Source organism: Lathamus discolor, chromosome 12 (assembly GCF_037157495.1).
Source record: "Lathamus discolor isolate bLatDis1 chromosome 12, bLatDis1.hap1, whole genome shotgun sequence".
Classification (NCBI taxonomy): Eukaryota; Metazoa; Chordata; class Aves; order Psittaciformes; family Psittacidae; genus Lathamus; species Lathamus discolor.
Window position 1 is genome coordinate 4,434,887 of NC_088895.1, and position 19,691 is coordinate 4,454,577.

Here is a 19,691-nt window from a genome sequence, read left to right on the forward strand (position 1 = left end):
GCGCTGAGGTACGGGAGGGCCCGGGCTAGCGCTTTCGGTTGCGGCCCTTTCCGGCTTCTTCTCCGGGTTTCCGCCGCTTGCGCCGTGCGGAGCCGGCTTGCGAAGGGGCTGTGCGGGCGTGTGCGGGAGCGGTGACGTCTCCGTTAGGGAGGGCAGAGCCCCCGGACTCCCGCTGTGGACCGTCGGCTTCCGTGTGGCGCTGAGGGGCCGCAGTGCTGGTGTTGCCTTCGCCCGCCCGTCACGGCAGCCGGCCGGTTCCTTCGCTGGGTGGCCCGGGTGGCCAGCACTGTGACCGCGGCCTCCAGCCCGTGGCGGAGGCGTTCAGAGCAATGCTGCGCGGTCCTTGAGTCCTTAAGCACAGAAAGGGGTTCAGGTTTCAATTCTCGTACGTCGAAAGGAATTTTGTGCGGGCAGACTCTGACTGCTGTAAGTTTTGGGTATTTTTCTCTGTCACGCCTGAAACCTTGCACTTAGGAGATTGCTGGTCGTAAGCTCTGGTGCTGTCACAGTCTTGCTCTCCATAAGGCCTCTGGAAAGCTCTTTTTTACTGGAGCTGGGTGGAATTCATTGTTTTATTAATTTCTGTGTGTTTGTAAAAGGAGAGAAGCTTAGGAGGAAAAAAAAAGTGAAAAGGAGTCTATTTAGGTACTGGTTTTATCACCCTAGGTAATGCATTTGTTTCTAAATAGGAGAACATAACTTAGGGTCATCTTTTTATAGCGTATTTCTAGCACAGCTTCATTCAGGCAGGTCCTGCTGGCTTAGGATTCAGCCAGTTATGACTTTCTTACCAATAGATAATGTCAGTGCAGTGTTGTTCAGGTCAGTAAGGCTATGAGTGTGCGGACAGGTAGATGCTTTTCGTGCTAAACATCTAGAATTGCATTATGTTATTTGTATGCGGGTCAACTGAGTGGCATTCCTGTTAGTGTTAAGATACAGACTGCATTTAGTATAGGGCTGTTTGATGTGGGGTTTGTCACAAGTAACAGGAAGAAATTTATGCTTTGTCCAGAGCTAGTATACAACATTGCAATGCAAAGAGTGTATTTGGTTTTTGCAGACTTTGTATTTGTATTAATTAATTAATTTGTATTTGCAGACTTGCACCTAGAGCAAAATGAAGATATCCAGAAGCAGTTGAGCACGAATAAGATGATACTTTGTTAATGACCTCAGCTGCGATTTTATTTGTTCTTTAATTATGACATCTTAAACATTCCATGAGACAGAAGAAAGTTGAGACAGTCTCATATGAGGGTCTCTATGAAATGTTATTAATCAGAAAGTGTTCCTCTTAACAGCCAAAAGAAAAACCAACAAACGCACCTGAAACCCATCACAAAACACAGCTTCATGTGGGTTTACATTATCATAACATTCGAAAACAAAAATGATGTTCTGTAGCTTGAGGTATTACACTAGAACATAAGATATTTGGACATAGCTGTGGGCCCAACCACAGGTTTATTCCATGGTGGTGTCAGTTTTCTTGTTCTTCCCCTGAATTTATTTTCTAATTTTACAGGGGATAAATGATCTTTGAGTCTCTTTTCTCATGGTGACTTGTTGTAAATCCTTATGGACATGGGCTGTCATCACTAAATATATGCAGGATATACAGTGTTTCAAATTAAGGAATAATGTGTTTAAAATTGGGTAGGTTGGACAATCATTAGGTGTTCACATACCTCAGACCTTAATGTGAAACTTTTATGTGTTTTACCCAAGCTTGATTTTTTGACTGTTTTGTGTTCCATTGTCATTGTAGATGGTCAGACCAGGTTTGCTTTTGGAGCACATTAGATGGTTTTAAAAGGGAGTTGAGCATAATATATGAGTACAGGAACTCATGGTGAAAGCTGTTTTACATATATTTAATAGTATCTGAAACTCTTTTTCAGCTGCACATACAGTTGCCTTAACTGTACATCTTAATGTGAACAGAATTGTTTTGTCAGCTGGATATCCTCTTCTTCTAGACAACAGATAATATTATAGGAGAACAAGAATTCCTCTCTCACACAAGATGTAGGTCTTGCTTTCTTTCATTAGCTTTAGTTTAGCTCCTTGCAGCTTGCTGGAACAAGCCCAAATACTGTATTTCCTTCTCTGAGATATTTTGTGTGTGTGTGTGGTTTTGTTGTTCCCCACCCCCAATGATTTGTTGTTAACACTGAGTGTTTATTCAGCTGAACTCCTGAAAATTGCTAGTATGGATTATTCCAATAACTGTGGAATCAGCATTTTTTTCTGGCTGTAGCCGTAGTTTTCCTGCTCAGTTCAGGTGATTATTAGATTTCAAACTATCCTCTTCTCTTGCCTCATTAAGCAGCTCAAGAATGTGTTTGTGGTTCTAATGTGCAAATTTTCAGGGTGGTGGCAGTATTTGTTTTGGGAAAGAAGCTTCAATACAACTGGTTCAGCGGGTTTTATCTTTTTTAATCGTTCTTGTTTTCAGGAAATTGCTGAGACAAATACTCAGGATTTATAGAAACGTGCTTGTTTTTCAGATCAGAGCTATGTGTGAAAGTAAACTGTGATGGGAAAATATACCAAATTTTGCTTATGATAAATAGGTAAAAAGCAAGAAGGGATTTTTAGTTTTATTAAAGCAACACGTTTAGTTAAAATATGAGCAAAGCTAGAAAAGAGTTCTTTGGAAAATAACTGTCTTTGTAAATGCATTTCCTGTTAAAATGAGTAATTATCGCTTCAGTTCCATAGTCCTCAAGAGAATTTGTCAGCAATAGACAGAGTATGTTGACTGAGGAAAAAACGGCAGAAAAAACATATTCAGATGTTCTCTGTAAAGGCACACTGTATGAACAGACATGGGAGGGGAAGCACAAATGTATGTTAGTGCTTTTTCTTTTCAACTTTTAGAGGAAGAAGGAATTGTCTGTGACATGGTTCCACTGAAATATGTCTTCCTGCTTGTCTTGGGGAAACAACAAATTCTAGATAGTGAAAAATGCCTGATAAAGAGATAAAAAATGTGTTTTAATGTTTCATAGCCATCAACTTCTAGATGTGTTTGTGTAGCTTCATTAGAGATTAAGTTGTTGAAATCATGCCACTTGTTTGCTGTTAATGTAGTTACAATACACAAAATATTTCTTCTTTCCTTTAAGTTCAAAATCTCTGAAGATGCAGAAGATGCACATGAAGATGTATGAAATCCACAAACTATCTGAGCATGAGATGCACGCAGCTGAGCAATCCACTGCTCCCCAGTCTGCCAGACATAAATTTCATGACAGAGGTCATGAGAGTTTGGATCAAGTTTGGTATACATGGCATCAAAGAAGAAGGGTAAAAGAATGCCAAATCAGGTGACAAACAGCGTAATTTTCACAGAATGGAGCAGGGGGATCAGACCTGAAGAACTCTGGTTTTAGTAGTTTAAGTGCAGGCTAAGGCAAAGGTTTTTGTTCACAGGCATGCCAGACAGTTCTGAAGATATCTTGTGGTAATTTGAGGACATGCATTGGCACAGTCAAATTTCATAATTTTTTTACTTTCTAATGTAGAAAGACTGATGATTTAATCTTGCCCACCTCTTGTGTTTCTTTTGTTTGTTGAAGGAATCTTGACAAAAGTTGGATGGCAATTGTTTAGAGATTAAAAGCCTAATATGTGTTGAACAACTGGAGCTGATCCAGCAACTCGGACCTGCTGAAAGAGGCAGGGCCTGTTCATGACTGTGTGCTTTAATTAATTACCTTGATGTCTTTGGTGCTTATTGGGGCCTTCTGTGTGGCAGTTAACTCTTAAATCCCTTTATGAAAATAAAAAGGGGATTGGGGGGGGGGGTGAGGTGACAGCCTCGCAGTCACAGATTAGAGAGTTGAACAGGTATGAGGAGAAGCTGACAGAAGTAGGACTGCTGTGGGGGAGGTAGGAAGAAGAGCTGCTGGTTTCAGGCAGGAATAATCATTAGACTGGCTGCTGTGGAAACAAGCCTGACTCAGCTGGTTGACTTCAGGGAGACAGTGATGGTACTGCTTCTGAATCATAGAAAGGCCCCCCAGTTAATCAGCAGCCTCCTCAATAGTATCAGTGAGTGTAAGTGGGCTGCTTGGAAGATGTTTCAGCAGGCTGGGTTTTCTAAGGAAGTATGTCCCAGTGCGTCTTGTAATGATGCAGTTTTGCTTGGTGAATAGTCCTGTTAAAGGTACTGATTTCATGGGGTAAATATTTTGTATAGGCATTGATCTTTGAGAATCAGATCCATGGTATTACTGAAACTAGCATAAAATTTCTCATTTCACTGCTGCCTTGGAACTAGTAGAGGAAGAGTACAAAGGCAACTAACCTTTCCTTACATTCCAGGTATCTGGCAAGCAAATTCTTCTATATGTGGGGAAAAAAGACATTTGGACAAGTTCTCCCTTCCAAAGCCAGGTAGATAAAATTACAGAAGTTGAGTGGGGGCTGTTCTTCTTTTTTAAATTTTTTTTTTATGGCTTAGTGCTGTACCATTGGTCTAAGAGTACTGGCTGCACAGAAAATACCTGGATGGATGTCTTTAGAGATCACTTGAAGGTTTCCACTGAATACTCTTCTTCCTCCTGCTTTTTGATTGCTTTTGGTAATCATGGTTTAACTTTACAAACTAAACTCATGGAATCGAGGTTGTCTTGATGTAGTTGAACTGTGTGTGCATATAAATGCTGGGGTAGGGTTGTGATACGTGCTTTGAAATGAATAATTTTTCAAAGTTACAGCTAGAGATCTTGCAGTTTAGTTAATTTTGGTGTTTGCATGTTGTTCTTGATGTGTATCCATATATGCTTTGTAACTGTCTGAAATACATGTGGCAGAGAATTTGTTTCTGGTTTTAGCCTCCTGTCAGCTGCTGAAACCCAACACTTTGATACTCGTTTCTTCTTTTGCTTTAATTTGCATGTTCGTTCTTGTTTGACCACACCCTTGGGAATTGCAGCAGTTCCCAGTGGGAAGACCTGTATTTGTTACAGTCAGAATAAGATCAGGCCCTTTGTTATCCAGTTTCATTGTACTGTATCTGACTGTATGTAGTTGGAATACACTGTACATGTATGTCTGCCTTAGCTGGTAAATGGAAGTTGTTCTGTGAACCTCTCTACTCTGCTATCCCATATACTGCATTTGCACTGCTTTGGCTGTGTCTAAATTCAGGACAATGATTACTTCTTTACTTTTTAGGCGGATGTGTAAAAGTACATGTTATGAAGTTTGGCAAGGAGCATAAGCAGTAATGAATTGCCTTTTTAGACTTCAGAGTCCCCAGTTATCTATAATTGCAATGTTCTGTTAGTGCACCAAGTCCAAATAATTATAACATAGAGCTCATTTCTTTTTTCTTTTTTTCCTTTTCTGCTTGAGTGCTTGGAATGACTTAGCAACCTGGCTTGGGGTAGGTAGCTCTGAACTGCAGCTTGTGAGAGGATTCAGATGTGTTTTACTGAGGGATCTCTGGGTATTCCAGTCCTAATCCTGTTACTACAGACATGACCAATCTCATTAAGCTGGTGGAGTAGTTGTGATCAAAGGTTGTGAGTCTGTGTGCTTTTTGTTTGTTAGCTTGTATGTTCTCATGGGTCCTTCTATTTTCCTCCTCTCTATCATAAAACAGAAGAATGTTTTTGAAAGTATTTTTATTCCTGTCGATGAGACTTTCCAGTTTCAGAAGACCTTTTCCAGTTCTTAGGCTTGATGTCCAGGTCATCTTGATCACATGGAAAAATGCTTGATAAAATATTTTAAAATGAAAAAAAAACCACAAATTGCTTGAAGTAATAGATTATGACCATTATTTTTAGTTAGGTGATCAAAATCCTAATTCCTTCATGCAGACCCTCCTATATTTTAATTTTCAGTTGTTCACAAATCAGTTTAAATGTAGCACCACTTCTCACATGGTCAGCTGTGTGGTAATGAAATCTAGGTATAAAAGCAGACTAAGATACAAGAATTTGAAGGTTATATGTGACTTGTGAATCCATTTTGTGCATGGCTTAGCAGCCATTGGGAGGAGAAGGTACATGAGCAGATGAACAGCTTTGATTTTAGTGTGGGTGATGTGCAACTAGCTGAGGGAGTTCTTAAGCCTATTTAAGTGTTCTTAAGGAAGATTTTAAATTTAGGATGACCTAAGATCAGCTGTTTCTAAGAACATAAGGGAACAATCCAAGTGTTATAAAAGCTGAAGTAGCTTTTGTATTTATTTCTATACATAAAATATTTCGTGTTTAACAAAGAACAAAATCAGCAGGGAATATACATGTATCATTACCAACTGTGCTGGTGGTCTGAGTAAAACACAGAACTGAGGATAAGAGCTGCAAGTTAGTCATAGGTCTGAAGTCAACTGGCACTGATATTTGGTGAGTTGGCAGCATCTGTCCTTCCTTGACTTTATGTGAAGTATTTACGGTCAGTGAGCTGATTGTTTCTTGTCATACTTCACAAAGTCTTGGAATAAAGTGTCACAGTAGGGTAGTGGTATTTAAGTGCAATTAGATACTGTTAGGCTAATCAGACAAGGCTGGAAAAAAGGTAGCATAATCTTCATTTAAACTAATTTGTGGTCAACCTGGAAGCCTGTGTGACCTTTCATATGTCCAAATCTTTTTTAACTGTTTAGATGCTTTTATGACCAGAAGATTCTCCAAAAAACTTTTGGAGAGTGGAAGGAGTGGTGGACTGTTTGCAGAGAAGAAAAGCTGAACCTCAGAGCAGACAACCATTACAGGTTTGTGAAACAGGTTTCCTGTTATTATGTGTATATGAGACATTTTCTTTAGGTTCTGAAGGAGTTACTAACACCAGTGAGCAAATTACATCAACAGTACTTCTAGGCCAGAAGCAGTGTCTTCATTGATTATCTTCGTATTTCCTATCCAACCTATCTTTAGGGTATAACAGAACTGGAAAGAATCCTACTCTGGGCATTTGGTGGGTATTTCACTGAATGGCACTTTTTCATTTCTCAGGCATTTTCTCTGCGATTTGATGTTCAAGGCCTGGAGAGCCCATGTAAGGCAGCAACAAGAAAAGAGGAACAAATACTGTGTTGTACAGTCTCATGGTAAGTGAAGTGCTTTATTGGGTGGCCTATTGAGATGGGAATTTCCATGGGAAATATTTACAGAGAATCTCTGTCCCTTTTACATGTTTGCACATCACCTCCCCCCAGCGCTCCCCCACCCCATGGATATGTAATGCTTTTAGGTACAGGTGGTTGTCTGTCTTAAAGCTGGCAGGGGGGTTCTGTTTGATGTCATACTGTGTAGCTAGCTAGTTGTTTAGTGATGCCAGTGAATAAGCTTAAGGGCCTCTCCATCTGCTCTGGATTGCATTGTTTGTTTTAGGGGGTGTTTTGGTTGTTTTGTTTATCACAATATTTGTTCACATAGCTATTTTTTGATAGAATGTGTTACTGGAATTCTATCAACTGTGGCTATAGAAATTAGATAGTCATTTCCTGTGGTATTAACTGCACATATCTTACTTGTATTCACTATTCCTTCTAGCTTGTGTCTTGCAATTTAGAAGAGGCACAAACTATTGAATGCCCCATATCTTACTGTGTAGAGCCTTTGTCTTGCAGTGGATTTGTCCTGCTCATGAAGTTGCATATATTGATTGCAACTTCCTTTGGCTTCAGGGGGTATATTCCCCTGAAGGGGAGGATGACCCTGTGTTAAAGGTGATCCTGTGGTTTTGTTCTGTGCTGATTTGCAAAATAAGTTAACTGGTCTCTTTGCATGTGAGTGTAGCCTCAGAATATTACATAGACTGGGCCTTTGGAAACAAACGGAGAGGCTGTCTAGATTTCCTCTTACTGAGGGCAGAGTGCTTACTGAAGCAGCTGTGTGTTACTTATATAGAAAAGTGACTAAGGTAGTTTAATACTTGATTCACCAGATCACAAGGAAATCTTAAACCATAAATGTGGTGGGTTTTGGTGGGGATTTTTGGGTTTGTTTTGGGTTTTTGTGGGTTTTTTTAGGGTTTTGTTTTCTTAGGTTTTTTTTTTTTAATTTAGTTTCTGTGAAATGGCATAAAATCAGTGATGTTTTTTCAAATAACTTTGCTTCTATAGTGTCAGTTCTGGGAAGCCAGACTGTTGTGCGGAGAAAGTGCAGTGCACTGCATAAAGTGGTAAACTGGAATTTGTGGCACCACTTCTGGTTTTAGCTGCGTGATCAGCTTGCTAAATAAACTTAACTTGTTTCTGGTTGATTCCTCTGCTTGTAATAGAGAATAACTCTTGAAAAGCTACTGATGAACCTGATGAACTTCTTTTTTAAAATGAAACAAAGAAAATCCTGTGATTCTTACTCAGTAAGATTGTTACGCTGAATATTGTTCTCCAGTTATATACCCTGTAAGCACTGAAGACAAAGCAGTGGCATTGTCTGATAATTCACGCTGCTCTGACCAAGCGGCATGGTGCTGTCAGCGTTTCAAAGGTTCTTGTCCGTGTGACACCCTCAGCCGGGGTGGTTTTTCGCGGCTGGTGGTGCTGTTTCAGGGTTTCCCACGAGGTGTCACTGCGGGTTGAGGGGGATGGAGCTCGGCGGCAAGTTAGAGAACGGTTCAGATGTTTAAGTGGTTAAAAAGTGCTGCATTCATGCATGAACTTAAGATGCAGTATTTTTTTGTCTTTGTGCACAGCGAAGAAGCAAAACTTGCTCAGGACCTGGCAGTGCTGGCTGGTTTATGTTGATGTCCAAAGGACAAAACGTGGGATGCAGTCTGTGGCATGGGCATTCAGGGAAAGAAGCTGTTTGCGGTGAGAATGGAATGGAAACAAGCAGAAAGGCACTGGCAATAATGCCATGGGTTTTACCTGTGTCCTGTTATCTCTTCCTGCAGTGACTTTGTTCCATGTTAGATTTTAAATTGTTTTTTCCTCCTTTTTTGGGGGGTGTGTGTCTCTGAATTCTTCTTGTACACCCAGAGACTGTGAATTTTAAATATTGTTGTTCATGCATTTTCTGGCGAGGGGAAGGTGATTTCTTGCACTGAACTATGGAACCTGCATTTGAACATGTCTGTAACATACTTTTTGGCAGCATATCATGGGCGGTGTGGAGAAGACGCTACCAGAGCTGCACAGGACATAGAATGAATGTTTTGGCCCTGCAACATTGGGCCCAGAGCCTGCAATTTCGAGTAAGTCTCCGGAGCTTCACCTGCTATCAGATCTAATTTTCAAGTTGCATGCACATATGACTAATGTTGCAGGTTATTAAAGCGTAGGCCTTATACTCATTTGGTTTGTGAACTGCAGTACTTACTATGAAAAAGCATATTAAGACATGAGGAAATGGAATGAAGCTGTGTCAGGGGAAGTTCAGATTGGACATTAGGAAAAGGTTCTTCACTGAGAGGGTGGTCGGTCACTGTAACAGGCTCCCCAGGGAAGTGGTCATGGCACCAAACCTGTCAGAGTTCAGGGAGTGTCTGGATGATGCTCTTGGTCATATGATTTGGTTTTCAGAAGTCCTGGGAGGAGCAGGGAGTTGAACTCGATGATCCTTACAGGTCCCTTCCAACTTGAGATATTCTGTGAAGAAGGTCAGACCAATTTTTTCTACAAGAAATCTAGGCAAAGCAAACTGGATCTGTGTCTTGTATTTGCTAGGAAGCAGACTGTCCAAAGGAATTGTTACTGTCTTATACAGTGCTTGATGATAGTGGAACTATCAGAGTTCTCTCCATCACAGAAACTAGCTACAGGTCAGTAGGAAGTTAACCAGGTGTGTGTGTTTGCAGCTCTGGCATTTTGAGCAGGGCATAAAGAGTATTTGCATCCAGCTAAACTCCAATCCACTATCCCATTAGGAGGCAAGCAAGATAGCACTGGTCAGCTGTTTGTCAGCACCCTGCCTCTTTGTAAGACAACATTTCTTATGTCCTAATGAATTTCTGTGAGCATATTTAATTCCATTTTGGGGTAAGAAAATACAATCCAGCATTTCATATTCTTAAAAGGTTGTCAGTAAGTATTTCATCCTAGCTGGTGAAAACAGTGTTAAAGAAAAGAGGTTTTCTTTCTTTTGATGGAACTGGCCCTTTGTCCATGTCATTAAATGCAGGTATTAAATGATACTTAATTTGGCCTGTGTTGTAAGATGTCAATGCTGCCTGGTTTTCTTCTGCTAAGGAGATAAACTCATGGCTTGGGAAATCTTATCAAGATGTGATTCTCTTTCATATGAAAATACTCTGAAAGCCTGTTATTTTGGCATTTTAATGTAAAAAGTGTGAAGGTATTAATTAAAAAGGTTAATATCTATTCTTTGTCTTTGACCTTGTCTATGCTGACACTCCTTTGATATTTGTTTCTTGTTCGGTTGATTGGTTAGGTGTTTTCCTCGTGTTGTGGGGAGATACCTTGTTGCTCACAGATTTCACCTTGAATTTGCTATTGCCTGTGTGTCCTTCCTTTTGTCTTCTTTATTCTACTTCCCTAATCTTGTCTGGTTTTTTTTCTCCCTGTTGCCCTCCCTCCTCAATTGTACTGTCAGGCTTGGTTGCAGTGGCGAGAGCTGTATTTGTACAACCAGAGTTACAAGCAGAAGGAGACCAGGGCAGTAACTCACAATCGGCACTGGGAGTTGAGGAGATGCATGGAAGCATGGCTGGGATACGTAAACCTTCACAAAACAAAGAAACTTCAGACTGGTGAGTGAAAATGATGAGTTAGGACTGAGCCAGGGCTCAGCCCCTTTGCTTAAGGCACAGTGATGGTTTTTTCTGTTCTAGGAGATGCTGCAGTGTTTCTGCTTACTCAACAGATGGTGAGATGCAACTTGGACTGTATGCTGCTAAGGCTAGCTAAGGTTATATACTGAACTTGCTTTCCATGTGATTTAAAAGAAAATGCTTTAGATTTCCCTTGGTCAAAACTTGCACATTGTCATTGCACTGCAAGTGATGGAGCATCTTAACCTTCCCCTCTTCAGTGAGTGCAGTATGTTACTGCTTTAAAACTGCCTTTGTGATCAATAGGAAGAATATAGTCCATAGCTGAGTCTTACTGTGAATTCTTAACACCATATTTCAGTGCTAGAGCTTCTGTTACTTCAGAACCGATGGTTTAAGTGTCATGGCCTTACCTGATAGAAATGAGCTGAGATGGAACAAGTAATGAGTAATTTGTGTGTTTGTTTTCCAGAGCTGGCCCAAGAGCATCACCGAAGCAGGATAGTCCGGTGGTGTTTCTCTAGCTGGCAGCTGTCATGGGAGTGCAGGAGAAGAATGCATGCTCACCGAAAGGACATGGAAAAGCTAGCGTCAAGGATTGCCTTACGGAGAGTCTTTGCACACTGGAAGCATTGTATCCATCTGTATTTAATTGCTAACAGGGACAGGTTAAAAACATTTCCGCAGGGAAAAGATCTGATTAATAAGCAGGAATGTTGTGCAGTAGCGTGGGTGACAACAAGCATGTTACCATTAGTAAGATGTATGTACAGCCATACTAACAATTGGTATAACTGTTGCAATTACAGTATGTTAACCTGCTGACAGCTAAGAGCCAGCAGAAGATAATTTAGGGCTGGAGAAGAATCGATTACTTAATAGTGAATTGGAAACATACTGTGAACGTGACGGTAATCAAAACTTGTGCAGGTAACAGTGCTGGAACTGAAAGTACTGAAACAAATTTAGATGGTGATCTAGTGCCCCTCTGTGGGAGAAGGTTGTGTATGTATCAGGGTGGATGTTTCTGTGTAGAGGATCCTTTAACACAGTGACAGATGTTGTACTGTGTGTGGAAGAGACGCGGCACTGTGAGCTGGCTGAAAAACACTACAGGCATCATCTGTTGGTAAGAGCACTGTTATGCATTGGGTGGAAGAGGCTGTGGAGGGAAGTTGGATACTTCTGGCTGGTACTGTGTCTTTAATACTAGTAGTGGGGTGTGCATGTTAAGTGGGTGATGCCCCATTTTCTGCCAGGGTGAGTTTGGATCTACCATCAGGTTTCTAAATTCCAACTGTTCTGAAATCTGCCAGTTGAAAACAAATGGGGAAACGGTGCTGCTGTCCAGAATAATTATTCTTCCAATTCGGAAGCTGGTGATGTAGCAGATTAATCTTGATGCTATTGGCCATTTCACCATGATAGTGCATTTTCCCACTTGATTTTCCCTGATTTTTTTTCTTCTCACCACTACCTCAAATGTTTCTGTCTGCATCAAGCATGAGCAGGCCTCCAGCTTTTTTTTAACTGAATTATGTTCAAGTGTGGATCAGTAGTACTGATCATCAAAGCAGTGGCAGTCGATAAACCTATTTAAATCGTAGATTGAAAACATTGACTATAAGAGAACTTTAAGGCAGGATGCTCTCAGAATGCACTTTACCATGTTCATCCCTGAATCAAGGCATTGTGGGACTGTAGATCAAAAGACCTTGTGCAGAAGAGACCTAAAAGGGGAGTGCATCTTTTCTGTTCTTGATAACGAGCAAGTTAGGAGTCTTGAAGTGAAGGAGGAGGTAGATTGGGAAAGGACTTGGGTAGTGGTGTTGATAGCTGAACGAGGAGTTAGATGTCTCGTAATAAAACCCTGGAACATGGAAGGGAATTTTAGTTTAGCTGGAGAAATGATGATTTGTGAGGGGAAATTGATGCGTAGCTTTGATGATAAGTTCATAAATCTTAGTTGTTGCAAGGAGTAGCATTAAACTTGGATTGTAAGGAGCAGCCAGTTCTAAGCTGTGGAGTGCTGATTTGGGTTACGTGAAAGTTGTGGACATTTCTTATTGTTACAGACGCTTGGGTTTAAGGGTCTCTGGCAGAATGTCGTGAACACTCATCTTCAGCAGATGAGAAAAAATCTGTCACACCGTCAGCACCAGGTTACAGTGAGTCTGACCTTTTTTTTGTGTTAGTTTTTCTTCAGCTGTCCTGTTGGCTTCCACTTTCATCTACAAAATGTTGTTTTTTGCTTAATCAGTGGCTTTGTTGCTAAATACTAATAGCCACAGAAAACCTCCTATGTAAGTCAATTGTCAGTCTTAGTTTAGTCCCCTCTTTTCCTATGTGTAGGGTGACTTTTACCAGAAAAAATCATCGCAGATTATAAAACAAGGTTGGCATGTGAAACAGTGCAGGAGGCAGCCATTGCAGCATGCAGTTTCAGTAGGACATTTAATTATGTCTGTCTTTGGATTCTCTTCCTGCCTTGATATCTGTGTTTTTTCATGTGTATTGTTCTGTTTCAGGTGCTGCAGAAGTTCTGGAACCTCTGGAAGTCCCATTTGGAAGAGAGAGAAGAACAGCAGCAGCAGGCCTTAACAACAGTGGCTTATGCACGTTATAGGTACACAGAGAAATACTGATGGGAAGTTGTACAAATGTGGGATTTGTGGGCCTTTGATTCTCTTTTAAAACCTTGTAGTACCTTTGAGGCGTGACCATTCTCCTGCCAATTGCTCTTATATTTTCTATGAGTAGTGGAGAATTTATATCCCCTGTTTCTCTGTGAAATGTGAGGAGATTGATTGAAGTCTAGCTCTGAGGCTTGTTTAGACTCAAAATGGGTCCAGGTCCACAACTGCAGTCATGCCAAAATAAATCTATTACAACTGCTGGAGTTATTCTAATTTAATTTAAGGTGTGAAATTGAGTGAAATTACTGGGAACCTTTCTTCTTTAGAGGTGCTTGGTGTTCCTGTTAAAGTAAGTGGATGCTGTGGGTTCTCATCACTCTTAAAATTCAGACACTAGCCTTTGTCTCAGAGTAACGATACATCTTACTAACTACTTTTACCGGCATATTATGGAGGCACAGACATGCACAGGAGTTACAAGAGTGTGTTTTTGTTCATTGTGGAAATCAGAGCAGGTGGAGAACATTGATTGGAAGAGGAAGAAAAAAAAGGGTATTTGCCTTTTCTGAGATTCTTTAGAAGCCTTGCTTGGGCTTGTATTCTTACCCACGGATTCAGTGCTGACTCTTCAAGGTAGAGTTATGATTTATTGTGCTATTATATGCTTTTACAATGAGATCCCTCCATGGACAATGAGACACTTTTCCCTGCATAAGTTTAGAGAGAAAAAAGTGTTATTTAACGCTGAATCTTTTTCCTAGTAGACTTGGGATCTTGTGCCTTTCATTGGCAGAGAATGGTCACACCCTGTGTTTCAGATTCATAACTTTGTGTCAAGAGAAGCCTGGCTTCACCGTTGAAAAACAAGCTGCAGAAAGTCTCTTTTGGCTTGGATATGGGCTTGCTCTTTGGGAGATTCACAGATAGGTTTGGAGTGCAGCTGAGTAATGAGGGCAGCTGCATTTCTCCAAGCAATTAAGAGTTTTTCACAACTGTTTTGAGAGTGCAGCTGTGCTGTTAGCTCTTACCCTCTGGAGGCAAGGAGAGGGAAAATGCTCAAACACTCAGGACCTTAAGTGTAGTGAAGATGAGTAGCAGCATGCAACTGCTGCAGTGTAACTCATGCCTCTCTCCCCAGGGAAGGGATGAACTTGTTGGTTTTGGAGCCATACTTTGATTTCATGGGTCAGGAATGTTTTTGTGTGCAATCCTTTCTCCTTAGAAAGAGTATAAATGAAGTCATATTTCCTGAACAAATGGTAAGAAGTGTGTTCCTTGTTCAGAGGTCTGAGGCTGCTTTTCAACCAGACCTAAGTAAAACTTCCATGGCAGCTTGCCAGAACTCAGCTTTGTTGTTGGTCTCTGATGCATATATGTGCTGTCTCACAAGTCAGTGCCCCACTTGCTTTGTCTGGTGGTAAGACCTGGGAGGTACCCCAGAAGAGCTACCAACTGGGATTTGTGACTGTCTACAGATCAGAGACACTCTTACTGGCAACTGCTAGTACCCTCCAGGAAAACTTACGTTGTTTACCTCCTCATGAACTTGTAATGAGCTGTAACAGCTACCTACCAAAAATTACCTGGTAAGGATCCAAATATCTTTTAGGCCTCTTTAGACTGGAGAAGAGCTGAGACTTGCTGGCAGTCCGATTAGTACACCCACATGACTGAGGTCTGGAAATAGCTGGTGTGCTGTTTCTACTAGGCTGTAGCTCAGACTTCTGGACTAGGAGGCTTCTACTATATGCTGCTTCTGTGAAATAGATGTATAGTGCTCAATAATAAATATATATTAGTTGCATTTTTGGAGTGCTATTTGGTAACCATTCTCCCTGGAGAGGATATGGACTAGCAAGTATTATCTTCATCTAGAGAGAAAGAAGCTTTGATAATGATGGCAACTAACCTGACCGTGTTCATAAAAGAAGGCTTTGGTAGAACCTCTTCAGTGTTAAGATCAGTCCACACTGTTCTTTATTGTTTGTTATTATAATTTCTTTCAAGTCCTATCACAATATTTGTTTTGGTTTTAAATAGAGAAAGTTGAGTAGGATTTTCAAACTATTTCCAAGGGAGGAGGGATTGGACTGCATTTACAGTGGAGAAGAAATAAAAGGTTGTTAGATAATTTTTTTCTTTGTGTTTATTCTTTATAAATAAAATTATTTGCTCAGAAGTCAGAACCATCTTTTGAATGATCTGAATGAAAGCAGAGTTCTGAGAACTTCAGAAAATTCACTAATCTGATATATTCTGTGTAAGATTTCAGGGGGCAAATTGTCTGGTTTTTAACCCAGAGAATAATGAGGACATACAGCTGCCTGATTTCCAAAGGTGGCTTGCATTGTTTGAAAAATCAACTGTTTAAGTTGCAGATGGATTCGTCTTTTGACATTCATAAACCAGTCTCTTTTCTGCAGGAATTCTTTCCTGTGCTGACATTCTCCCTTTTTACTTGCAGGAGGGTATTGATGAGACAAGTATTTGACACATGGCTGCTGAACACCTGCCAGCAGCAAGAATACCAAATGGCAGAGAAGAGGGTAAATCCACTCTTTTACCTGGCCTTGCTTAGGGAATAGAGGGCATGATTTCTTAGTCGCTGTCTGTGAACATAGGTTGGCATGAGATAGACTCGGGTATTTTAAGTTCCCTTTTCCCTTTTGGGGGATCAAGTCAGGGGAAACAGATTACAACCAGTATTTACTAATCACCTTTTTTGAATTAAGCTATTTATTAGTACTTTAATAATAGTTTTGAGATGTTGTTACTAGAGGGTAACTATTCACACAGTTCATTCACTTATTCCCTCACTCAGTAAATGTCAGTTTCATAGTTACCTGGTTGAAACAATAATAGTAATAAAGAGCCAATCCCAACCTATTTAAAAAGTTCAGGGTGGTGCTGACAAATTGGTTGGTTCTAGGTAGCTGTCCATAAAATCACTCAAGGGGTCCTTCATTTCCAAAGAGGCATATATTATTCTGTAGTCTTTATCTGTAGCAGCCACTGCGACCTTTTATGTGGTTTGAGTTCCACAGTTCCTAGTTGAAGGCAGGGTGCTTGTGTGTGGCCTTATGCAGATATGGCTGACTGTTGGTGTTCTGAGATTATCAGTCCCTGCAGATTCAACAGGAGTGTTTTCTGGAGCTTATCGGTTCTTAGGAGTCTTTCATATACTACTTATGAGTGTGTAGTTTTCCTCTCTTTGGCTCGCTGTTTTCTGGTGGTAGTTTCTCCATCTGCATGCATGTAGGTCCCTCTATAATACATTCACATAAACTCACAGCTAAGGGGCTTGGGTGACATGTTTAACATAAGAGGAAAACACTGGGCAGTTCTATGCATGTCATCTTTAAGAAATTGCCTTCTGTTGTTTATAAGTGGCCTGTGCCATGAATTTATTGCCACCTTCTTCCTATCGTAGGCTGCACTTCATTTTGAAAGGCAGCTATTGCGTCGTTTCTGGTGCTTCTGGCGTAGAAGGACAGCTGCATGTTTGGAGGAGCAAGAGAACTTGGTTCATGCACAAGGTCACTACAGCAACCTGCTGCTGCTGAAGGCTTTCTGTCTGTGGAAGCAAAATACTCGGGAGAGAAAAACAGAGTAAGAAGTTTATTTAAAAGGGAGGATGGTTTGGATTGGTCCTGTTGTGGCCTACTTTTGGCAAAGCAGCTGTTAATTCACAGTGATCCTGACTCCTTATGTGTGCTTTGAAATCTACTAGCTTGTCTTTCAGTAAATGACTTCCTGAAAATAGCAAGTGTGGGGTCAAGTGCATGCTAGAGGGGTACAGTAACATGAGGTGCATCTTAGGAGAAATAATTATTTTTCTTACAGGAGGCTCAAAGAGATGCAAGCCTTAAGGTTTCACTATTCGAAGTGTCTGCAGCAGACTTGGAACAAGTGGAAGGAGGTGAGGGTGTTTTCAGATGGGGAAGAGCTTGAATCCTATTTGTTTTGTACAGATTGCTTCTACCCATATGGCAAGAAATTGTCTATTTTAAATAATTGATTTATTTTAAATAATTTTAGTCATTTCTAAGCTCTCCTCCTTTTCCCAGTGGGTAAAACCAGTTCAGTGTGGGCAGAACAGGAATTGCATAGGGAGGAGAGGGAGTTCTTTGACTTCTTGTTCACTTCTCTAATATAGTGAGAATGGGACTGTAGTTTAGGAGATTTACCCAGGAATGTAACCACAGTTAACATGATGAAATTATCCCTACCCAGTACTGTGCACATCCTTCTCAAAGTTAGAAGTTCACAGCAAGGCAAAGTGTGGTCTGTAGTTGTGTACAAGTCACAGCAGGCCATTTCAGATGGCTCTTCACTTTTATGCTGGGCTTTTCGCTTCTTTTCGCTTACCATGATGTGATAGACCAAATATGCCTTGCAGCGTGTCGTACTGAGGAGTTTTGGAGTTGACACTAGTATGTTGGTCCAGAGCTGTTAACTTGAGTGAACTGTATCAGTCTTCAAGAGGATTTCTAAAAAGGGCAGGGTTAAAGAAGCCTCAACCAGGCCTTCTGGAGAAATAGCAGAATGCAGCACTAGTTTGAGTGAAAAACTGTTACAGCAAGATTAAAGGATAGATGTTTCCCCAGTGATTGGAAATGGTCCTTTTCCCTCTTTGCTCTGCCACTGCCTGTTTTGTCTCTATCACGTGTTCATGTCTTTCTCCTCTTACCCCCCTCATAGTACGTGGAACATCAACGTGAGAAATGGAGGAAGCTGGTGCAAGCAGACATGCACTATCAGCACACGTTACTGGGCAAGACCTTGGCAGCCTGGAAGGTAGGAGGGAACATCCTTTCCTATGAAGGATTTGTGTGTGTGTGCTCAAGTGCTTTGGTGAGAACAGAAGAGCTGCTATGCTGTTTCACTCTAAGCACTTGCATACCAGGGTGGAATGAAGGCTCTCATAGATAGGGTGTATAAGCTCTAGCATTGCTTTTTGGAGCAAAAGAACCGATGTAATCATGTGGCTTGGTGAAGGGTCTGTCATAGCTGGCATTAACTAGTGTGTAATGACTCTTTGTCTTGGAAAAGTAGCATTTTGATTTCAGTGGCTGCAACCTTATTTTCCCCCCACCCCCTGTACTCTGCTGCTGCTGCTACTCTCCAAAGCTGCTACTAAGAGTTTTCAGATGTCACCTCTCCTCAGATGTTGCAGTTCAAGGAGATTTTATGTCTTGCTGCTTTTCTTGCAGGCTTACCAATGTAACGTACAGTGTATTCTATCCCAAGTAGCTGACAAGGAGAACCGGCACACCAGACTGCTGCTCCGGTAAGCCTGTGTCCTTGTGCAGCAGGAGAGGAGTGGCTGCAGTGCACTCAAATTGCTCCTTTTCTTTCACTGCCACCTTTATCAATTTTTGAGTGGTCAGTGCTGGGAATTGGCTCTGCTGTGCATTGCTGTTCCTGTGCAGATCACCTAGCTAAAAGAAGTCAACCCCTTCCTGAATTGCTCTGTTTTGCTCTAACTTTTTATTTTAGCCCCATAAAAGACAGCAAACTGTCTTAGTTCCTGCAGTGAGCACATAGATCCTACATGGATATCATATTAAACCAGCCTGGAAGATGTAGAGGCTGTCTTGCATTAAGAGTAAGGAGAGTGGTTAAAGATAATATCACTCTGTATTGGTTGTAGTTGCTTTAGTTTTAACTACCTCATTTGTTTTAATGCTGTACAACCACAGTCACTTGCAGAGCCTGATTGATCTGGTGTAAGATGCTGAATTTAAGGGGTGTTCCAGTTTTGTACTGCCTTCAACATAGACTCGAAGGGGCAGAAGTTGATTTGCAAGACTGAGTTTATAGAGAGAGCTGGCTTTGGCTCCCCTGTGAGTTGGAGGGTGCCAAATGAACAAGTGAGAATCATTCTTAATGGGTTTTGTTTGTTTGTTTTTTAATTTTTATATATTTATATACCCAGGCAGGTTCTGCGTACGTGGAGAGAAAATGCTCTTGCTCTTGTATGTGAAGCTAAGGCTGCTATTCAGGCAGATGAGCACTACAGGAGAGCAATCCTGTCAAAGGTAGGGTCTCTATAGCAGACACAATGTCTTAAGTACAGATGCTTGTTCATGCATGGGTCAGGTAATGCAGGACCAAAAACTTAATCTAAGAGCCACTACTAAGAAAGGTCTAAAAAGTGGAACTCCCATGTTATTTCTACAGGCATCTCTGAAACTTGTCTCTGAGTGAACTTATGGTTTTTCCTCTTCCTTTCTCCCCATTTCCTAGCAGGAAGGGAGGATCAGTAGTATTATACAGCATAGTTGTATTACCTGAGGTGGGGGCGAAGGCACGTGGATGGAAAAGGAGAATGAATGAAAACTGCAGGGG

The 19,691-nt window shown here is 41.1% G+C and overlaps 1 protein-coding gene across 8 annotated transcripts in view; it reads left to right on the top strand.

The window, feature by feature from the left end:
• Positions 1-76: 76 nt before the first annotated feature.
• SFI1 (SFI1 centrin binding protein) overlaps positions 77-19,691 on the top strand; it is a 41,391-nt gene continuing 21,776 nt past the window's right edge. For 5 of the 8 annotated variants that reach the window (XM_065692935.1, XM_065692932.1, XM_065692936.1 and 2 more), the window contains exons 1-18: positions 77-487; positions 3,135-3,335; positions 4,336-4,407; positions 6,632-6,739; positions 6,981-7,075; positions 8,668-8,785; positions 9,069-9,168; positions 10,527-10,683; positions 11,177-11,338; positions 11,763-11,833; positions 12,780-12,872; positions 13,233-13,330; positions 15,805-15,886; positions 16,771-16,949; positions 17,184-17,259; positions 18,042-18,137; positions 18,554-18,630; positions 19,279-19,381. In XM_065692935.1, coding sequence (XP_065549007.1) covers positions 3,151-3,335; positions 4,336-4,407; positions 6,632-6,739; positions 6,981-7,075; positions 8,668-8,785; positions 9,069-9,168; positions 10,527-10,683; positions 11,177-11,338; positions 11,763-11,833; positions 12,780-12,872; positions 13,233-13,330; positions 15,805-15,886; positions 16,771-16,949; positions 17,184-17,259; positions 18,042-18,137; positions 18,554-18,630; positions 19,279-19,381 — 1,872 coding nt within the window. In that variant the 5' untranslated portion in view covers positions 77-487; positions 3,135-3,150. Of the gene's footprint in view, positions 488-1,910; positions 2,032-3,134; positions 3,336-4,335; positions 4,408-6,631; positions 6,740-6,980; positions 7,076-8,667; positions 8,786-9,068; positions 9,169-10,526; positions 10,684-11,176; positions 11,339-11,762; positions 11,834-12,779; positions 12,873-13,232; positions 13,331-15,804; positions 15,887-16,770; positions 16,950-17,183; positions 17,260-18,041; positions 18,138-18,553; positions 18,631-19,278; positions 19,382-19,691 lie in introns of those variants that run through there. The other 3 variants (XM_065692934.1, XM_065692933.1, XM_065692937.1) reach the window with 3 other exon arrangements.